The sequence below is a fragment of the Phocoena sinus genome, chromosome 10, assembly GCF_008692025.1.
Source record: "Phocoena sinus isolate mPhoSin1 chromosome 10, mPhoSin1.pri, whole genome shotgun sequence".
Classification (NCBI taxonomy): Eukaryota; Metazoa; Chordata; class Mammalia; order Artiodactyla; family Phocoenidae; genus Phocoena; species Phocoena sinus.
Genome location: NC_045772.1, coordinates 61335571 through 61354373, shown reverse-complemented (window position 1 = coordinate 61354373; position 18803 = coordinate 61335571). Strand labels below are relative to the sequence as shown.

The 18803-nt window shown below is 47.8% G+C and overlaps 2 protein-coding genes across 8 annotated transcripts in view; one reads left to right on the top strand and one right to left on the bottom strand.

Moving 5' to 3' along the window:
* CSAD (cysteine sulfinic acid decarboxylase) overlaps positions 1 to 9189 on the bottom strand; it is a 26361-nt gene extending 17172 nt beyond the window's left edge. The window contains exon 1 of the mRNA XM_032645153.1: positions 8896 to 9189. The gene's annotated coding sequence lies outside the window, so the exon portion shown is untranslated. The remainder of the gene's footprint in view (positions 1 to 8895) is intronic.
* On the top strand, positions 8864 to 18803 carry ZNF740 (zinc finger protein 740). 7 transcript variants are annotated; one of them, XM_032645162.1, is made up of 7 exons: positions 8864 to 9001; positions 9838 to 10354; positions 12328 to 12477; positions 12840 to 12929; positions 13525 to 13648; positions 13954 to 14072; positions 15070 to 18803. In XM_032645162.1, the coding sequence occupies exons 2-7, from the start codon at positions 10346 to 10348 to the stop codon at positions 15157 to 15159; spliced, it is 582 nt and encodes a 193-aa protein (XP_032501053.1). In that variant the 5' UTR covers positions 8864 to 9001; positions 9838 to 10345; the 3' UTR covers positions 15160 to 18803. The 7 variants fall into 7 exon arrangements, 6 of the variants coding, with proteins under 6 accessions (XP_032501053.1, XP_032501051.1, XP_032501056.1 ...); XM_032645160.1 differs by having other exon boundaries at positions 9838 to 10154; positions 15070 to 16793; XM_032645165.1 differs by lacking the exons at positions 8864 to 9001; positions 9838 to 10354 and adding an exon at positions 11141 to 11348 and having other exon boundaries at positions 15773 to 15832; positions 16108 to 18803.

Here is an 18803-nt window from a genome sequence, read left to right as displayed (position 1 = left end):
GGGGGACCACTGCCTTACAACAGAGATTTATTTCTCTTTCAAGGTTTATATTGGTGGTAGGGTTGGCTATAGCTCTGATTTATATGCCTTTATTTCAAGACCCAGACTGAAGGAATAGTCCCTACTTGGGACACAATGTTCTCACAGAAGAGAAAACCATGCACCAGCTCCTAAAACTTCTGCTCAGACCTAGCATACGGCATATCTGGTCAGATCCAGTTGACCAAAGCAAGCCCTGGGGCAGTGGGGTGAGGATGCATATTCCTCCCACAAGGGGGCACTGTAAAGTGCATGACAATGGATGATGATCGGATGACAATCCTCAGAAGAGGACTGGCCACAGGCCCTTAGAATTTTGCATTCTGTTTCACCTCAGTCCACACTAGTCCACCTCACTCATCTGCTTTACCTGCCTGGCCCTGTAGACATCTGAGTTGGACCCATTGGTCTAAGGGTTTCCTCTCCTTCTCCTTCAGGGATACCCTCTTGATTACCCCCGCCCCCCATTTCTCCAACTCTTCTTCCCACTATCTCTTTCTCACAGCATTTTATTTTTTATTTTATTATTTTTTTTGCGGTACGCGGGCCTCTCACTGTTGTGGCCTCTCCCACTGCGGAGCACAGACTCCTGACGCGCAGGCTCAGCGGCCATGGCTCACCGGCCCAGCCGCTCCGCGGCATGTGGGATCCCCCTGGGCCGGTGCACGAACCCACGTCCCCTGCATCGGCAGGTGGACTCTCAACCACTGCGCCACCAGGGAAGCCCTCTCACAGCATTTTAAATTGTCTAAACCTCTCACAACACATTCCCACTCCCGCCACCTCCTCTTCTCAGCCAACCTTCTTTTTTTTTTTTTTTTTTGCGGTACGCGGGCCTCTTACTGTTGTGGCCTCTCCCATTGCGGAGCACAGGCTCCGGACGCGCAGGCTCAGCGGCCATGGCTCACAGGCGCAGCTGCTCCGCGGCATGTGGGATCCTCCCAGACCGGGCACGAACCCGTGTCCCCTGCATCCGCAGGCGGACTCTCAACCACTGCGCCACCAGGGAAGCCCAGCCAACCTTCTTAAAAGAGTTGTCTCCACTCCATCTTCATGTCCTCTCCTCTCACACTTTCCTGAGCCCACCACCATGTAGCTTACACCTTCAATGCCACCAAGAACATCCCTGCCTCCAAATCCAATGGACACATATCATCTTTATCCTACTTGACCCCTCTGGAGCCAACAGACATAGTTTGCCATCCCATCTTGAAACATTTTCTTTCACTGGCTTCCATATGACTACCTCTGACCATTTCTTAGTTCCCTTTGCCTTTTCACCTTCCTCTGGCCCTCCCTCAGGGTTCTATCCCATGGCCTCTTTCATCTGTGTTCTGCACCTCTCCCTGGACAATCTACTCTGCTTCCAGGGCTACATGATGGTGACTCCTCCATCCCAGACATCTCTCCCCAGCCAAGATCCATGATGCCACCTGCCTAATTTGGAAGTCTCACCGGACTTCACACTCAACAGGTCCAAAAGTGGACTGATTATGAGCCTTTTTCTTGAGTTTCCTGGTTAAGTGAATGGTACCATCTTCTGAAACCTAGATTCTAACTGAGCTCCTGCCTCCTCATCCCTGGCTGATTTTTTTCCTTTTTATTTAGTCTTCAAATGTTACATCTTTATTTCTCATTCAAAACATCAGCAGAAAAAAAAAAAAAAAAAACCCCATCAGCAGAGGGGCTTCCCTGGTGGCACAGTGGTTGAAAGTCCGCCTGCCAATGCAGGGGACACGGGTTCGTGCCCTGGTCCGGGAAGATCCCACATGCTGCGGAGAGGCTGGGCCCGTGAGCCATGGCCGCTGAGCCTGCACGTCCGGAGCCTGTGCTCCGCAACGGGAGAGGCCACAACAGTGAGAGGCCCACGCACAGCAAAAAAAAAAAAAAATCAGCAGAACACTAAAACCTGGATAAAGCTTTTTCTTCTGGGTTATGCTGTAAAATTCTTTTCCTTAAAAGCACTTTAAAGGGAAATGGTAACTTTACAGTGGAGAAATCTGGTGGACACCACCTTACCCAAGTGATCAAGGCTAACATCACCAGTAACGGGATGGATGGACATCGTGGGCCTTCTGATGTGAGGTATGGAAAAATGGCCAAAACGCACAACCTGAATTTAAACATGAGGAAACAGATGTTTCTAAATTGAGGATCATTCTACAAAACAATGTAGCCTGTAATCTTCAAAACTGTCAATATCATGAAAATCAAAGAAAGACTGAGGAACTGTTCCAGATTGAAGGAAACTAGAGACATTACAACCAAAAGGAATATGTGATCTTAAATAGGCTCCTGGATAAGGAAGAAAAAAACCTGCTGTGAAGAAAGTTACTGGAAGAACTGGTGGAATCTGACAATGAAAGGCCTCATAAGTATTAGAATTCTTCTATCAGTGCTCCATTTCCTGAACTTGATCATTGCATCGTAGTTACGTAAAGGAATGTTCTTATTCTTAGGAAACGCGCTAAATCATTTAGCGGCAAAGAAGCACTGTATACGCGCTTTCAGTTCAGAAAACGACACTGTGTGTAGGTACCTACAAGCATTTTAAATTTATTTATTTTGTTTATCTTATTTTTGGCTGCATTGGGTCTTTGCTGCTGTGCGCGGGCTTTCTCTACTCGCGGCGAGCGGGGGCTACTCTTCATTGCAGCATGCGGGCTTCTCATTGCGGTGGCTTCTCTTGGTGCGGAGCACGGGCTCTAGGCACGCAGGCTCAGTAGTTGTGGCATGCGGACTCTAGAGCACAGGCTCAGTAGTTGTGGCGCACGGACTTATTGCTCCGCGGCATGTGAAATCTTCCCAGACCAGGGCTCAAACCCGTGTCCCCTGCATTGGCAGGTGGATTCTTAACCCTTACAAGCATTAAAAGAAAGAAACAAAAAAACAGCTTTATTGAGATACGATTCACAAACCACAAAACTCACCCTTTTAAAGTGTACAATTCAGTGGTTTTTAGTATATTCACAAAGTTGTGCATCGATCACACTGTCCAGAACATTTTCATCATCCCCAAAAGAGACCCCATAACTGTTAGCAGTCACTCGCCATGCATTTTTTTTAAAAACTGGAAAAGATGGGAAAAGTCTTCAAAATACTAACTGCGGTTATTTCTCAGTATCGGAATCATAGATGATTTTCATTTTCTTATTTACACACTTCTATATTTTTATAATTTTATATGATAATTCCATTGACTTATGTAATTAAAATAAATATTATTTTTAAGCAACATAAAAGATTAAGGAGGAATGAAGGGGCAAGAAGAATTCCAAACTATACAAATCGCCAGGCTCATAAAAAGAAACGACATGTAATGAGGTGGATAGACCTAGAGTCTGTCCTACAGAGTGAAGTAAGTCAGAAAGAGAGAGACAAATACCGTATGCTAACACATATATATGGAATCTAAAAAAAAAAAATGTCATGAAGAACCTAGGGGTAAGACAGGAATAAAGACACAGACCTACTAGAGAATGGACTTGAGGATATGGGGAGGGGGAAGGGTAAGCTGTGACAAAGAGAGAGAGGCATGGACATATATATACTACCAAACGTAAAATAGCTAGTGGGAAGCAGCCGCATAGCACTGGGAGATCAGCTCGGTGCTTTGTGACGGCCTGGAGGGGTGGACTAGGGAGGGTGGGAGGGAGGGAGACACAAGAGGGAAGAGATATGGGAACATATGTATATGTATAACTGATTCACTTTGTTATAAAGCAGAAACTAACACACCATTGTAAAGCAATTATACTCCAATAAAGATGTAAAAAAAAAAAAAAACCAAATTGCCGGGCTCAAGGAATGACCCCATTACACCATGTGGTTTCCCAACTCTCCTCAATCAACTCTCATCTAAAGGTCCACCAGGTGACAAAGGTAGCTACATACTGCTCATTTCTACTATGCAGCCTAACTGGCTCTCAGAGAGAGGAACAAGTTCAGGTAGTTCAACAAACACTGACTGTCTGATGCCTGGCACTGCCCCAGGTGCTGTGTCTGCCTTGTTTGCTCCAGCTAACAGGCCAGGAGGGAAGCCAGCACATAAAATAAAGGCTTGCTCCTCACTAAAGAAAGGGAGGGCTGGTTAACTCTGGTCAACTGGCCCAGGGCAGCCTTCAAAGAGAAAACATTCCCGCTGTCCTTAAGGCAATAGAGATCTGGTACAGGAAAAGACTAATCGGTAATCATTACAATACTACCTGAAAAAGAGATGGGGTGGGCCTGAGGGGACAGTGTACCAGAGAAGGTGGGGAAGGTCGCCCAGGAGGAGGTCTGCCTGAGGGCAAAGAGATTAGGGCAGTTGCTTCTTAAAGCACTTTCAGCCAGGCTTATTGTTAGAAAGTGAAAACACTGACCTAGCTGTCTACCTATTAACAAACCCCACCGACTCAACATCCACGTTAACAGTGGCTCCAATTCTTATGTGTACAGTGTTTTCCCCTCTTCTAGACTGTAAACTCCTGGGAAGAGAGGTCTAAGTCTTATCCTTCCTTAAGTAAAGCACCAAATATGAAACAGGCATTCAGAAAAATGTTAGTTTTCATCTTTCCCACTCTCCTCTCCCTTCCCCCAAGGTCTTCCACAAACTTGAATAAACTATTTCCAGGTACTGAAAAATGATGCTGCACTACACTTACATTGATATGCATAAACCAAAAATCAGTATTAAAGATAACTGAGAAGATCTGCAAAGCGTTTTTTTTTTCTTCGTAAAGCCTTCTCACCTATGATCTCATTTGAGCCTCACAGTAGTGCTAGAAATTTGCCTGAAAAAGTATTTATTCACCCTCATTTTCGAGTCAAGTGTTCTTGAGACAAAAAAAAGTGAGATTAATTTGTCCAAAATTACAAAGGTGACATGGGAGGAAGCCTAGATCACTGATTTTCTAGGCATCTAGGCTAGTACCTCTCCCATTACATTATTGGTCCCTTTTAAGTCTGGCATTTCTCACTACTCACCACACACACAAATAAACTGCAGGGACTTCCCTGGTGGTGCAGTGGTTAAGAATCCGCCTGCCAATGCAGGGAACACTGGTTCGAGCCCTGGTCCGGGAAGATCCCACATGCCGCGGTGCAACTAAGCCCGTGCGCCACAACTACTGAGCCTGCGCTCTATAGCCCACGAGCCACAACTAGTGAGCTCGTGTGCTGCAACTACTGAAGCCCGCACTCCTAGAGCCCGTGCTCCACAACAAGAGAAGCCATCGCAATGAGAAGCCTGCATACCACAACAAAGAACAGCCCCCACTGACCACAACTAGGGAAAGCCCGCGCACAGCAACGAAGACCCAACGCAGCCAAAAAGTAATTAATTTAAAAATAAAGAAAGAAAATAAAAATTAAAGAAAATAAACTGCAGCTGAGATAAAGACATAAAACTGAAAACATACAACCATAAAGATACCGGAAGGAAGTACAGGGAAATATTTCTATAATCTTGAGGTAGCATATCACAAAAACCCAAAAGCCATAGGCAGATCTGACTACATAAAACTTTTAAAATTCTGTGTAAAGAAAGACACCATTAAAGTGGTTAGGGACTTCCCTGGTGCTCCAGTGGCTAAGACTCTGCGCTCCCAATGCAGGGGGCTGGGGTTCAATCCCTGGTCAGGGAACTAGATCTCGCATGCCACAACTAAAGATCCCGCACGCGGCAACGAAGATCCCACGTGCCACAACTATGACCCAATGCAGCTACATAAATAAATATTTTTTAAATAAATAAAGTGGTTAAAGATGATTTATGGCTTTATCTCCCCTCCCCCACCATTATTTTACCTACTCATTGCTTTCCAAAAACGGTTTTTGCTTTCCTTGCAATTTTTCCTTTCCATGCAGATCTAAAAGTCAGCTTAAGTTCCATGCAAAGTCCTGTTTTAATAAGAATTTAACCTAAAGTAAAAACTGTGTCTCTGCAATATTAAGTCTTCCTATTCACGGACATGGTAAAACTCTCCATCTAATCAAGCCTTTTGGGAATTCTCTGGCAGTCCAGTGGTTAGGACTCAGTGCGTTCACTGCCTTGGCCCAGGTTCGATCCCCGGTCGGGGAACTAAGATCCCGCAAGCCGCGTGGTGCAGCCAAAAATAATAATCAGCCCTTTTTTTCTTCCACTAAAATAATCTGACTTTCTTAATGCATAATTTGCAATTTCCTGTTAAGTTTACGTCTATAATGTAACATTTTTATTGTGAATGAGAACTTTCTATGACATTTTTATGGTTGATTATTGTTCTCATATCTTATTTATATAATTTTTGTTTGTTAATCATATATCTGGCGATGCTGCTGAACTCACTGGTTTTAGTATCTTGTCAACTGATTCTCTTTGTGGATGGATATATCATGTGAAAATAATGAGTATAAAAATATGAAAATAATAATGACTTTTGAGTGGCCAGTAGCTTTAATAGAATATTAGTTTTGATTGTAAACATTCTTGTCTTGCTATTTTCATAGGAATGTTTCAAATATTTTCCCATAAAGCATAACTTTCACTCTAAAAAAAGTTCAAAGATAAATGAAAAACTAAGAGAAAATATTTTAAAAGCATATGACAAATGAAAAGTTAATATAACATAGAGATTACTACCAATCAATACGAAATAGACAAACGATCTTTTTTTCCTTAAAAGGCAAAAGATGTGAACAGGCAGTTCACGAAAACAATTAAAATGGTCAAAAAGCAACAAGAGGGGCTTCCCTGGTGGCGCAGTGGTTGAGAGTCCGCCTGCCGATGCAGGGGACACGGGTTCATGTTCCGGTCCGGGAAGATCCCACATGCCTGCGGAGCGGCTGGGCCCGTGAGCCATGGCCGCTGAGCCTGCGCGTCCGGAGCCTGTGCTCCGCAACGGGAGAGACCACAACAGTGAGAGGCCCGCGTATCGCAAAAAAAAAAAAAAAAAAAAAAAGCAACAAGAGATGCTCAACTTCACTACTAACGACACGCAACTTAAAATAATGAAATTACTATTTTTCACCTATCAAGTTTGCAACTGTACAAAAATTCATAGCATCCAGTATTGCCAAGGTTGTAGGAAATGGGGACATTCACACATGGCTCTGAGTGTGTAAATTGTTACAAACTTCTGAAATTCAATTTCACAGAATCTATTAAAATTTAAAATGCACATATCCTACCTACGAATTTATCTAGAAAAACAAAAAGAAACTATACTTATACAAAAAAGCTATAAGTAACCTAAATGTTCATCAAGATGGGTCTAGACAAATTAAAATAGTTGGAATACTATGCAACAATTTTTAAAATGTGAAATGACTTAGAAAATATCTAAAATACACTTGTGTGGTCCATTGTAGGTGCTCAAAAATATGTTTTGGATGAAACAACAAATTTATGAACATAGAAAAAAGCTTGGATGTATATACACCAAACTTGTAAAAGTGACTACCTTCAGGAGCATGGAATAGTAAATGGCAAAATATTTTTTGCCTTTTAATTCTTTTTTTTTTTTTTTTTTTGTGGTACGCGGGCCTCTCACTGCTGTGGCCTCTCCCGTTGCGGAGCACAGGCTCCGGACGCGCAGGCTCAGCGGCCATGGCTCACGGGCCCAGCCACTCCGCCGGCATGTGGGATCTTCCCGGACTGGGGCACGAACCAGCGTCCCCTGCATCGGCAGGCGGACTCTCAATCACTGCACCACCAGGGAAGCCCATGCCTTTTAATTCTTTTGTGCCATGTGGACTTATTAAAATAAGCATGACCTAATTTTTTAAAATTAAAGATTTATTTCTGGTGATCTCGCTCCATTTTATCTGTTCTATGATGATCCTAAGAGCACAAGGATTTGCTGTCAATTACTCAAAAAATGGAGCGCTCAGGGAGATTAAATCTGTGTACAAAAGGTAGCTGGCAATTCTTTCATAAATATTTTTTTTTCTTTTGGCACCTCCGTTAATTCTCCTAAACTCACAATCTGACACACCTAAATAGAATCGACATTTCCTTCCATCGAGTGCACTAAATGCATAGCCCATCTTTAGCAGAACCCCTCCCTAAAGTTGGGAATAGAATTTAAAGAAAGGCTCAAGTTTTCCTAATGTAGCCGGTCCCACGGGCACCCTGCATCGCTAAGTCTCCAAAGAGATTACATTCTCCTACTGAGGGGAGTCCTATGGCTTTTTCCAGGCGAGGAGGCCAATGTTAGATTGTGGACGGTCTGGAATAAAGGCGGAAGCGATATAGGGAAATCAGAGGCTTCGGGGTGCGCAGACCATGCCAGGGCATCCGTTCTCAGATTGGAGCCGAGTGTACTCGGCAGGAGCGTGCAAAAAAAGTTAACTCCCCTCCCAGCTGACGCGGCGGCCCTCAGAATCTGCAGATCTGGGCCTGATGGAAAGGTCGGGTAAAGATGACCTCGACCGAATTACATGAAAAAGCCTGGTACGAAGTATTCTGGCTTTATTTGGGGCTCCAGGCTCAGAAGCGACAGGGAGAACATCTGGGAGGAAGGGAGAGTGATGGCGGTTCTTCAAGGAGTCCTAACCAGCTCACCTAGCCAAACCGCTCAACACACTCTGCGTACCAACATCTCAGGGCCCTCGTTCCTTCCCTGAATTAAGATGGCCGCCGGGGCGCGCCCCTACAACGGCGCAAGCGCCGTACCTCCGATCCTCCCTCTTCCCGTCCTTCCGCGCGCCGGCACCGCCCACTCGCCAGCTGCACTCCCTCGGTGAGCCCTCAGCCTCACCCCCTTTCTGTCTGCCCCCGCCCGTCCAGGGTCGCGAGCCCGGAAGTGGATAATGCTGCTCAGGGGGGAGACGACGAGGGGGGAAGGGGAAGTGCTTCCGGGGAAACGGGTCCCGGGTTGGTGTTTGTAAACTTGCCTCGGTTCCGGCGGGGGCAGCGGTAGCCACGGGGTTGGCACGGCGTGCTGCGGCCTGGAGGAGGGGCCGCGCGGCGGGGGAGACAGCAGGAGGCCGCGCCTGGCAGGTAGGAGCACGCCCCAGGGAGCGCAGCGTCGTCTGGGCAGACGGCAGCGCTTCAGCAGTTCGCAGGCCGTGGGGCGCCCCGCGGGAAGGGGGAGGGGAGGGGAGGAGGGGCGCGTGGCGAAGGGAGGGCGCTCCCGGGGAGGGGTAGGGGCCGCGCGCACATCACCGTCCGGCCGCGTCACCGGCTGGGCTGAGGGGGCTTGCTCTGAAGGGACGCGGGCGCGAGCACGCACCTTGCGCGCTCCTCGGCTCTCTCCGGGTGCGTGCGGCGGGCGCAGCGGCTGGCTGGCTGGCTGGCTGGCGCGAGGGAGGGAAGATGGGAGGGAATGCACAGAGCTGGGCTTCGCCTCCCTGCCTTCCACCTCCGCAGCGAGTTTACGTACCTTCAGGCTGACTCGGAGAATGCGCACGTGTGGGCTGGCCCGGGCGCGTACTGCTGGTTCGATTTCTGCCTGCTGCTCAAGCGCCCAGCGTTAGCGCCTGAGCTTTTCTCTACCACACTTCTGGTCGCCTTAATAGAGTGCGAGCTTCGTGGGCCGGCCCACTGTACACAAAAGCCCCAGACGACCTCCGCCCCCTTCTTCCAGTTCTAAGATGGCAAAGCCAAGCAGTTGGCCTGCTGCAGTTCCTCCACCAGAGGCCCCAGTTACTTTTGCTCCTGTTGGCCGCCCGGAGACCAGTTTCAACTCATGACCTAGAAAGAAAACTCTGCTTGACTGATGTCTTCTTTTGGAGTTGCACAGAGCGCGCCTGGCAAAAAAAAGAGTTCACCTCACTGCAGGTTGTATGGCCTGAGGATGTTGCACCTAACAGCCCCATCTCCCTTTCTGGTTTCAGGTTTCTGAAACAGATCGTGAACTTCATCTAGAGAATTCAGCTGGAAAACCAAGACTGGAAGACTCTTTTTCTTCAGATAGTAAGCAGGAACCAGGCAGAGACCAGGGATTCTTGGAACATCTATCTTCCTTTTGGAGGACACTAAGTTCTGTTTGAAGACAAAGGCAGTTCAGTATGGCAGCAGGACCGAAGGGACACGAAGGAGTTGTTACAGTGATTTGGTGACAGTTCTTCAAACAACAGTGTCTTAAGAAAAGGTGGATCGAGAAACTCGTGAACTTTTGGGTTGCATTAAGTGAGAAATCAGCATGGCTCAGGTAAAAAGCTCTCGAGTCCTCCTCCTTCAAGATCACTGGGAGGCGTGTTTGCAATTTCACTCTTGAATGCTGCCTTAGTCAACATATTGACCAACCCAGTGAGCGAAGCTCTGTATTAAGCACCAGGGGGAGATCTAGAGGAAGGAAAGGAGACAGGCCACAGCCCCTGCCTTCAGGGAGCTTCCAGTCAAATGAAGGAGGTAGGCTATACTGCATCACAGGCCCTGATGGGACATTTGCAAAGCAACATGTACTCAGTTTACACTTGGTACATTAACTGCTGAGGGGCACGAGGGAGTGAACAGTCTGGTGAATGCTTCATTTGTTTTTTTCAATGGGAATTTAGTGAGCTCCTGTTACATGCAAGGCATTGTGCTGGGAATACAAAGATGAATAAAATTTTCCCTGTCCCCAACAAGCTTCCAGGCTAGTTGGGTTGGGGCGGGGGGAGATGAAGAGGCACTCTATTGTTTATCTTTATATTCACAACACCTTGCCTAGTGGCTGGTTAGTAGTAGAGACATAGTGAATCTGTTGATTGAAGGAATGTGCAATAGTAGAGGTATGTACACTGAAGGAGAGGAATGATCCTTCTGCTTGGATGAAAAAAGTTGAAGCGGGAAGGATGCATAGGATTTTGCTAGATAAACAAGCAGAACAGGGCATTCAGACAAGGAGACCTGCATGGGCAGAGGCCTAGAGACATGGAAGGATGTGGTGATGTTAGGAGTACGGCAGGTAGTTTGCTAGTTAAGGAGGAAAGGGTTTAAGTGGGGCATGGTTCGAGGAATATGGTAGATAGTGATAGATGGGAACGTTGGGGAAAGGGAGTTGTTTCCTGGGGAAACAAGCAGAGTGACTGAAGGGCCTTTTTTTTTTTTTTTTTTTTTTGTGGTATGCGGGCCTCTCACTGCTGTGGCCTCTCCCGTTGCGGAGCACAGGCTCCGGACGCGCAGGCTCAGCAGCCATGGCTCACAGGCCCAGCTGCTCCGCAGCATGTGGGAATCTTCCTGGACCGGGGCACAAACCCGTGTCCCCTGCATCGGCAGGTGGACTCTCAACCACTGCGCCACCAGGGAAGCCCTGAAGGGCCTTTTATGCCTTGCTGAGGAATTAGTCTTTATTCTGTAAGGAATGGGAACTCTCTGAAGAATGCTAAGTAGCAGAGTGACGTCACATCAGTGTATTTGGAAGGTAATTGTCATTGCGGGGATACAGGATGGATTGGAGAGACAGGATGATTTGATAGGTTATTGTAGTTATCTGGGTAGAAAAGATATACGCAGGCAACCCCAGAGCTGCTCCCAGCTTCCTTCCAGGGACCCTCCCTTACCAGTCTCACCAGGATGGCAGCCTGATTACAGTATAATTGGCTTTCTTCCAGCTGCATGCAAAGCTTCCTTCTTTCCATGCAGAGTAGGAGCCCTTCAGTTTCTTCTTCCTTTGTTTGCAGCCCACTTCACAGCATCGTGTTCACTCTTGCTTAAGTCATTTTTAAACTGTATGTATAGCAGGGAATGTGAAAAAATATGGATATGCACACATACAAATGGTGGGCCGGGGTGGAGGAGAGAAATTGTATATCCAACTCCAAAATCCTTCCAAGTGTTTTAATTTTTATATCTGTTGTAATTGGCAACATCTAGAGAATTTAAAATCTAAAGGGAGAAATTAATCTAACTTCACTGATAAACATGTTTGTAGGACCCGATAGAATGTACATTTGGCACCAGTGAGGTCTGCCAATCATAAGTGGGCTCTGTGAAGCTCAGTGTCATCAAGGGAGGAAGAAGGAAGTTCCCCTAGAAATCTCCCGTGTCAGTGGGTCAACAGGAGAGACCCTCATGCCCACACGCAAGGCTTAGAAATACTTCAGAGTAATACATAGACACATGCTTTACCCAGCGCGGTGCTAATGACAGAAGTGTCAATGACACTGATTATTCACTTGGTCTGTATCTAAATGCTGACAGATGACAAAGTGAGTAGTTCCTGGTGAGGTCAGTTAGGGAGGACTCTTGAAGGAAGCAGGGTTTTGTGGTGAGGAGGGACGCTCCCTAGAGAGAAGCAGCATGTTAGTAGCTGGGTGTGAAAGGTAGTTCTTTAGAAGTTGGCAGTCTGTTTTTGCCCTGCCCTGCCAGGTGACCTGACACCTCATCTCCTTTCAACTTAGGCAAGTCTCCTGGCTTGTGAAGGCCTAGCAGGTGTGAGTTTGGTTCCCACTGCAGCCAGCAAGAAGATGATGCTGAGCCAGATTGCCAGCAAGCAGGCCGAGAATGGAGAGCGGGCAGGTAGCCCTGATATGCTGAGGTGCTCGAGTCAGGTACAGCACTTGAGTCCATTGCGGCACCTGGGGGTCGGGTGGCCCGAGCTCTCTGCCAGAAGATGCCCAGCTTTGATTCCTTAGTGCTTCTATTTAGGGAAGTGGGAAAGGGGATCCAGCCGGGGAATGAATGAATGTGGGTATTTTAGAGGATACAGAAAAGGGTACAGAAAAGGAAGGTCTTTTCTGTACAACAGCTCCTTAAAACCAGGGTACTTGGAGAGGAAATGAATGCGTACTTTCTCTAAACCTTTGGGGCAGGTGATTTACTCTCATTTATAAGTTGTCTCAAAGCAGCTTTTTGGCCTCCTGTCTTGTGTTCTGAGATGGACTATAAATTTAGATTTGATTTGTATTCAAAGAGCCACCGAAAAGACAGCGATAAGTCCCGGAGCCGCAAAGACGATGACAGCTTGGCTGAGGCCTCTCATTCAAAAAAGACTGTTAAAAAGGCAGGTAATGGGGAGTTCCCAGCGGTCCGGCGGTTAGGACTGGGCGCTCTCACTGCCGAGGGCGGTCCCTGGTCAGAGACTAAGATCCCACAAGCCATGCAGCACGGCCAAAAAAAAAAAGAAAAGAAAAAGGCAGGTAATGGGGTAACCCCCAAACTGGTCCAGTTTGGGAATAGGGCAGTCCTCCTGTTTCTTCCCTCTCTGGCTCAACCCAGAGCTCTCCCTAGATGTTTTGCTCCCTCATAGCCAGTGAGTGTGTCACCCCGATTCCATCCAGAGACCACTTTGGTAATTGATCTCTGCCCTCTCTGAAACATCCTTGATAAGGGAAGGAGGGTCAGGGGAGCATGAAATTCTGTGGCAAAGGAGCAGGCCGACTCCCCCTCAGGTCAATTCAGAGTGTTGGGTGTGACGAGGCAGATAGCTTGCCCACCCTACCTCCTTCCTTAGAAGGTCTTTTAACTCTAAGAAATATGGGAGATGACAGCATCAGAGAGGTTACATTGTCCAGCAGTTGGAAATAGACCCAGAGCAGAATGGGGGCAAGAAGGGGGCAGAGGGATAGCCTCATGACATACCTGACTCTTGCCCCCAGGTGGTGGTAGTGGAACAAAATGGTTCTTTTCAAGTAAAGATTCCCAAAAATTTTGTTTGTGAACACTGCTTTGGAGCCTTTAGGAGCAGTTACCACCTCAAGAGGCACATCCTTATTCATACTGGTAAGTCTCTTGCTCACATTCAAAGGGGGAGAATAGTCCATAGTTTGTATTATATTTGCGTGTAGCTCTTGTTGGGTTTATTTTAAGGAGTAAGTATTAGAAATACTAATAGAGAAAGAAAGTAAGTGAATGAGGCAGAGACATTGTATGTATCTAGTGTCACTGAGACCAGCAGCTTTGGGGACCCTTCCCCATTAGGTGTCTGCACATAACTAAAAGTTAAAGATTTCTGGGAAAATACCTGGAATGAGGTCCCTGCCATGTATACCTCCTGATGTTCGCTTCTCTCTCTCCACCTGGGCCAGGTGAGAAGCCATTTGAGTGTGACATATGTGATATGCGCTTCATCCAGAAGTACCACCTAGAGCGTCACAAGCGTGTACACAGTGGGGAAAAGCCTTACCAGTGTGAACGGTGTCATCAGGTAAGCTCACGTGTCATCCATTCATGCCCACACACAGACTTTCTTCCCTAAGAACCAGGGCTTGCCGCCATTCCCTGCCTGACAGGGGGCCACCTAGCATTCCTGGCCATGTTAGAGTTAGTACCTCAGGGTGATGTATGTGTCTGTGGCCTTATGCAGCTGCTCACGGGTAGGGGCCATTAGAGTAACTGTAATATTTATAATAGCATTTCTTGGGTACTTACTCTGTGCTAGGCACTGTGAGAGCATACTTGACGTTACTTTGTTTAACCTTCACCCTTCACATTAACTCCGTGAGGAAGCTGTGTTGTCCTGATTTCACCCATGGGGAAATTGAGATTTAGAGAGGTTGAGTTTCCCAAGGACACAGCAGATCCGGGACAAGAGACGAACTGAATCGAACTTCAGAGCAGGTGCACTTTGGAGGAAGAGATAAAATCTCTGCCCTGGGAGGTCAATATCTGATCTGTAGAGAATGTAAGAGCCAGGACCAAAATAAGACAAGAACAAGAGATGAGAAACGATAACAGCTAACACTTCCTGGATGCTTTGCTGGGTCTCAGGCTTTGCTCCGTGCTCTTAGGTTGAATCTGCAGAACACTAGAATGAAAGCTCCAGGAGGCAGAGACCTTGTCCCTCTGGTTCTCCACTCTGTCCTCAGCCCCAAGAACTGTACCTGCCTTGAGATAGATACTCAATAAATATGTGATAAATGAAGCAGCCACTCTGTGAGTAGGTACCTTTAGCCCATTTTACAGATGAGTGTACAGGTTCAGGGCTGTTAGGTAACTTGCCCAAGGTCACACGGCTACTAAGCACTAGGCCAGAATTGAGACTTCAGAGCTTGCGTTCTTAACCACTGTGCACTCATGCCGTCTGTGTATGAGCCAGGGGGGTGTAGAATGGGATGTGTGCCTCTCCCGTGTGGGGAAGGCAGCTCTAGCCAATAGTAACTGAGTTTCTCCTCTCAGGCACTTAACCCTCCCTTTCTTCTCAGTGTTTTTCTCGGACAGATCGATTACTCAGACACAAACGGATGTGCCAAGGGTGCCAGTCCAAGACTTCCGACGGGCAGTTTTCTCTATAGGCGCAAGGGGCCCCGGGTGGTGGGAGTGATCAGAAGATTCTACCGAAGAGCGCACCCCTCTGGTCTGATGGTCCCACCACCACCCCGTCTGTACCTGTCCCCCTCCTGGAGGAGTGGACCCAGGAGACCAGAAGAGTGCATCGGGGACAGCAGGCCCCAGAGCTTCAGCTCTGTAAATAATCTGAGACTATGAGTATCTCGGGGAAGTTCCTTCAGCATTCCTGGGTAGGGAAGCTAGTCCCTGGACGCTTGTCTGAGGTCTTAGGTGGGGACTAAAGGTACAGGACCAAGACTGAAGTGTGGCTCCCACAACCTTGGACTCCAGCTGGCAGCTGAAGTGGAAAAGATCGGGGAGAGGGATTTGTTTGTTCTGTTCTTGTTTTTGTTTATCCAAAAACAATTTCAGCAGGTGCACTGTGGAAACAGGTAATATGGAGGTAATAGAGTCCTGGTCAAAGTAGGGACTGTGGCTGGTCCAGCCCTCCCCCAAAATTGAGTTTTTAGTTGCAGTTGATCCTCAATGTTCCACAGCCCTGTACCTCATCTCCTGTTTGAAGGAGAATAGGATCAGGGATGGCAGCTGAGCTTACTTTGGTCTCCTTATACACTGTAGGGACAAAAGGAAGAACAGTGACAGGAGCAGACAAGGGCTGGATCCAAGAAGAGTGGACAGGTACCTCTCATTTCCTTCGGGGAAGAGCAAGAGTTGTGGCCATGGCTGTTGTAATGGCCCATGCCACACTGGTACCTAATGGGGTCAGCTCAAGTGCCTTCTGGAGGAAACTTGGGTGAGAGTGGCCCGTGAAGCCCCTTTCCTTTCTCTCTTTGGGCAGTTGGTCTTGGAGATAGTTTTTGGCTACCTCGCTGATATTGACTCCTAAGCCAGACAGATGTTGAGCAGGAAGTCATGGATGTCAAAGTGGGATCTCTCTCCTTTTGCCCTCTTAGGAGCAACCCAAGACTAGCCCCAAGTTGGGTAACAGCTGTTGAAGAAACGAAAGGAATTTGGTGTCCCCTGACATGACTGTTGAGCAGTGTGAGCTCTTCTCCCTGCCCAAGTCCTATCACTGTATTCAGGTAGAGGACATAGGGGTCTGGCCTTCAGTCCCAAAGAACAAGGTCTTGGCTTCCTTCTTGATGGCCGTCCCTACCCAACCAAGAACTGTGGGGCGTGGGGATGCTGCGGAGGAAAAACTGAGGAGGAAACCTAACGTAGGTTTTACTCTTAACTGTACTCTTTGCTCCTCTCTGCTCCGACCCCACCACCCTGTCCATCCCCCAAAAAGCGATCGGGGGTGCGGGGTGTGGGTGTGTGGGTGTGTGTGTGGTATGTGAGTGTCTTTGTATGCTTGGAGATGGCATATTATTGAGCCAAACCCTTCTCTAGCCCTCAGCTCATGGGAGGATGAGCGTAAAGCAGCCTCTCCTGACAACCTCCCCACCCCAACAAATCTGAAGGGTGCTTGAGGTCCCAAGAGAAGCTGAAGAACTCAACTTAGGGGACTGGAGGGCTTTGTTCTGGAGGGGTTTTTTAAGATTGATTCAACAGACTGGTGGTTAGGATGTTTCTAACCCAAACCAGGGCTTGTGAATATGAATTTTCTAAAGTGAAATAAAAACCCTCTTCCTGCTAAGGAAAGGATCCTTATGGGAGGTTCTGGGGTTTGGTTGACTCCCAGGTTGTGGCCTGCCCTGACCTGTGGGGAGGAGGGGTGAGTAATTATGGAAGAATCACGGAGACTTGACTTGGTGAACCTGACCGAGCTGTCAGTGGGGATCTGAGATGGCAACCTCCAGGAAGTGATTTCATTTCCCAGTGAACCTGACCGAGCTGTCAGTGGGGATCTGAGATGGCAACCTCCAGGAGGTGATTTCATCTCCCAGAGAAATGTAGGCAGTAGCAGCAGCAGACTCCTGGCTGTTACCTATTCTGGAGGAAATGGCGGGGTGGGGGTCTCTGAGGTGTGAGGATTTCAGGGAAAAAGAAAGGAGGCGTGGCACCCTTTAGATCTTCCCTGACAGCATCTGAGATCCTGTGGGGGAGACGCTGGGGAATGTGTTTGCTACCTGTGCTCTTCTAGTTCTGCGCTGGCACTCCCATTTAATGTGGTCCAGAAACTAGACCGCGAATTCTTGGACCTGCCCTTGGTCCCTGCAAGTAGGGCATCTTTCTGCATGTGAGCCAGCCCCCTCCCTGTTAGAGGGCTCTGCTGGGGGCTGGGATTTGTCTAGGATACATTTAGAAAATTCTGTCCTTCCAAACGCGCTTTTGAAAGTGGGGAGGCTTTGCTTCCTGTCACCTGCGGCTAATCTGTTTATGGTTGGGGTGAGTTGGGGTATGTGTGGAGAGAATCACACGAGTGATCTGTGCCCCTGAGTGTGCGAATGTGTGTTTAGGTCCAGATGTTCCCTGGCCCTTTGCAGACCTTGGCTTCCTGCCTGGGTGGGCGGGAGAGAGGGAACTTCTAAGTGAATGTGCAAAGAGCCATACCAGAACCACCCCTGCCGAGGACTGGGTGAGGGGAAACACAGGAGCAGGTGGTTAGCTCAGTTGTCCAGGTGCTGTTGTTCTGGGGCCATGGATGTGTGAGGAGAGAGGAGCTGAGAGTCCAAAGGAGCGATTTAGCGCCCAGGGAGCCCAGGAGTCCCACTTACACCCCAGGGAAATCACAGACCAAGACCGCTGCAAAGGCTCCTGGGCCCAATGTTCCACCCCACTGCTGGGTGGGGTCTAGCACTGGAAAGCCGCCTCAGGTGTGTCTGGAGTGAAGGGAGAGGGAGGTAGGGCCGGCTCTCAGAGACCAGGACATGGGATTCAGGGACCTGGGAAAGAGTAGCGCCAGTTCCTAGGTGGGCTCCTGTACCAGGTCCCACCAGCCCTGCCCTTCCCAGCACCCCAAGTCTTTTCCGTCCACCCCCCCCCCCCACCAATAGCCTCTTGTCATCACTTAGCTACTGATTGTGCCCCCATGGCTTGACATTGGAGGGTTAAATGAGGTGTGGAGTCCGCCACAACTTTTAACCCTCTCCCCAGATGTTCTTTGCCTCTATGTGGCCCTGGGGCTTTTATCTTAATCCCTCCTACCCTACCTTTCCTCTCCATCCTCTTTTTTTTTTTTTTTTTTTTTAATATACTTATTTTGCTATTGGGGGAGGGGAATATCAAATGAACAAGATCACTTTTAAATGGTAGTTTTTATAAAATGTTATAAACTTGTATCTTTTTACCATTAAAGTGCAGTGTATGTTCCTTCGTGATATATTTAGGATATTTAAATAAAAAGAAAATGGGGCTTTTGTACATACTATCTCCTCTTTGGGAAGAATATCCTTGGGAGAAGCTTTTTCACTGGGGCCGAAGTAGTTTTCTTTTTTTCCACCAAGTGTAACCAACCACCCCACGACTTCCAGCACCCTGTAAGCTCCCCTTTGCAGAAGCAACAAGTAGAATAAATACAGGATATCAGTTCAGAATAAGGAAAAAAATAACATGCACGGCAGGACAGAATGAGGCCAGACACCAGCAAAGGCAGCGGTCCTCCAAGCATGGTCTCTAGGCCTCCTACGTCAGCATTACTTGAGGATTCAGTAGCCCACCCCAGCCCACTGCTGCTTCTCCCCAGGCAACCCATATCGTGCAGTCT

Bases quoted from the DNA above. Each gene is read 5' to 3' on its own strand.
- ZNF740 (XM_032645159.1), top strand. From the start codon at position 11,307: ATGCTAAGTAGCAGAGTGACGTCACATCAGTGTATTTGGAAG. The intron at 11,349-12,327 runs GTAATTGTCATT...CTTTCAACTTAG, and splicing joins CACATCAGTGTATTTGGAAG to GCAAGTCTCCTGGCTTGTGA. The intron at 12,478-12,839 runs GTACAGCACTTG...TTGTATTCAAAG, and splicing joins TGCTGAGGTGCTCGAGTCAG to AGCCACCGAAAAGACAGCGA.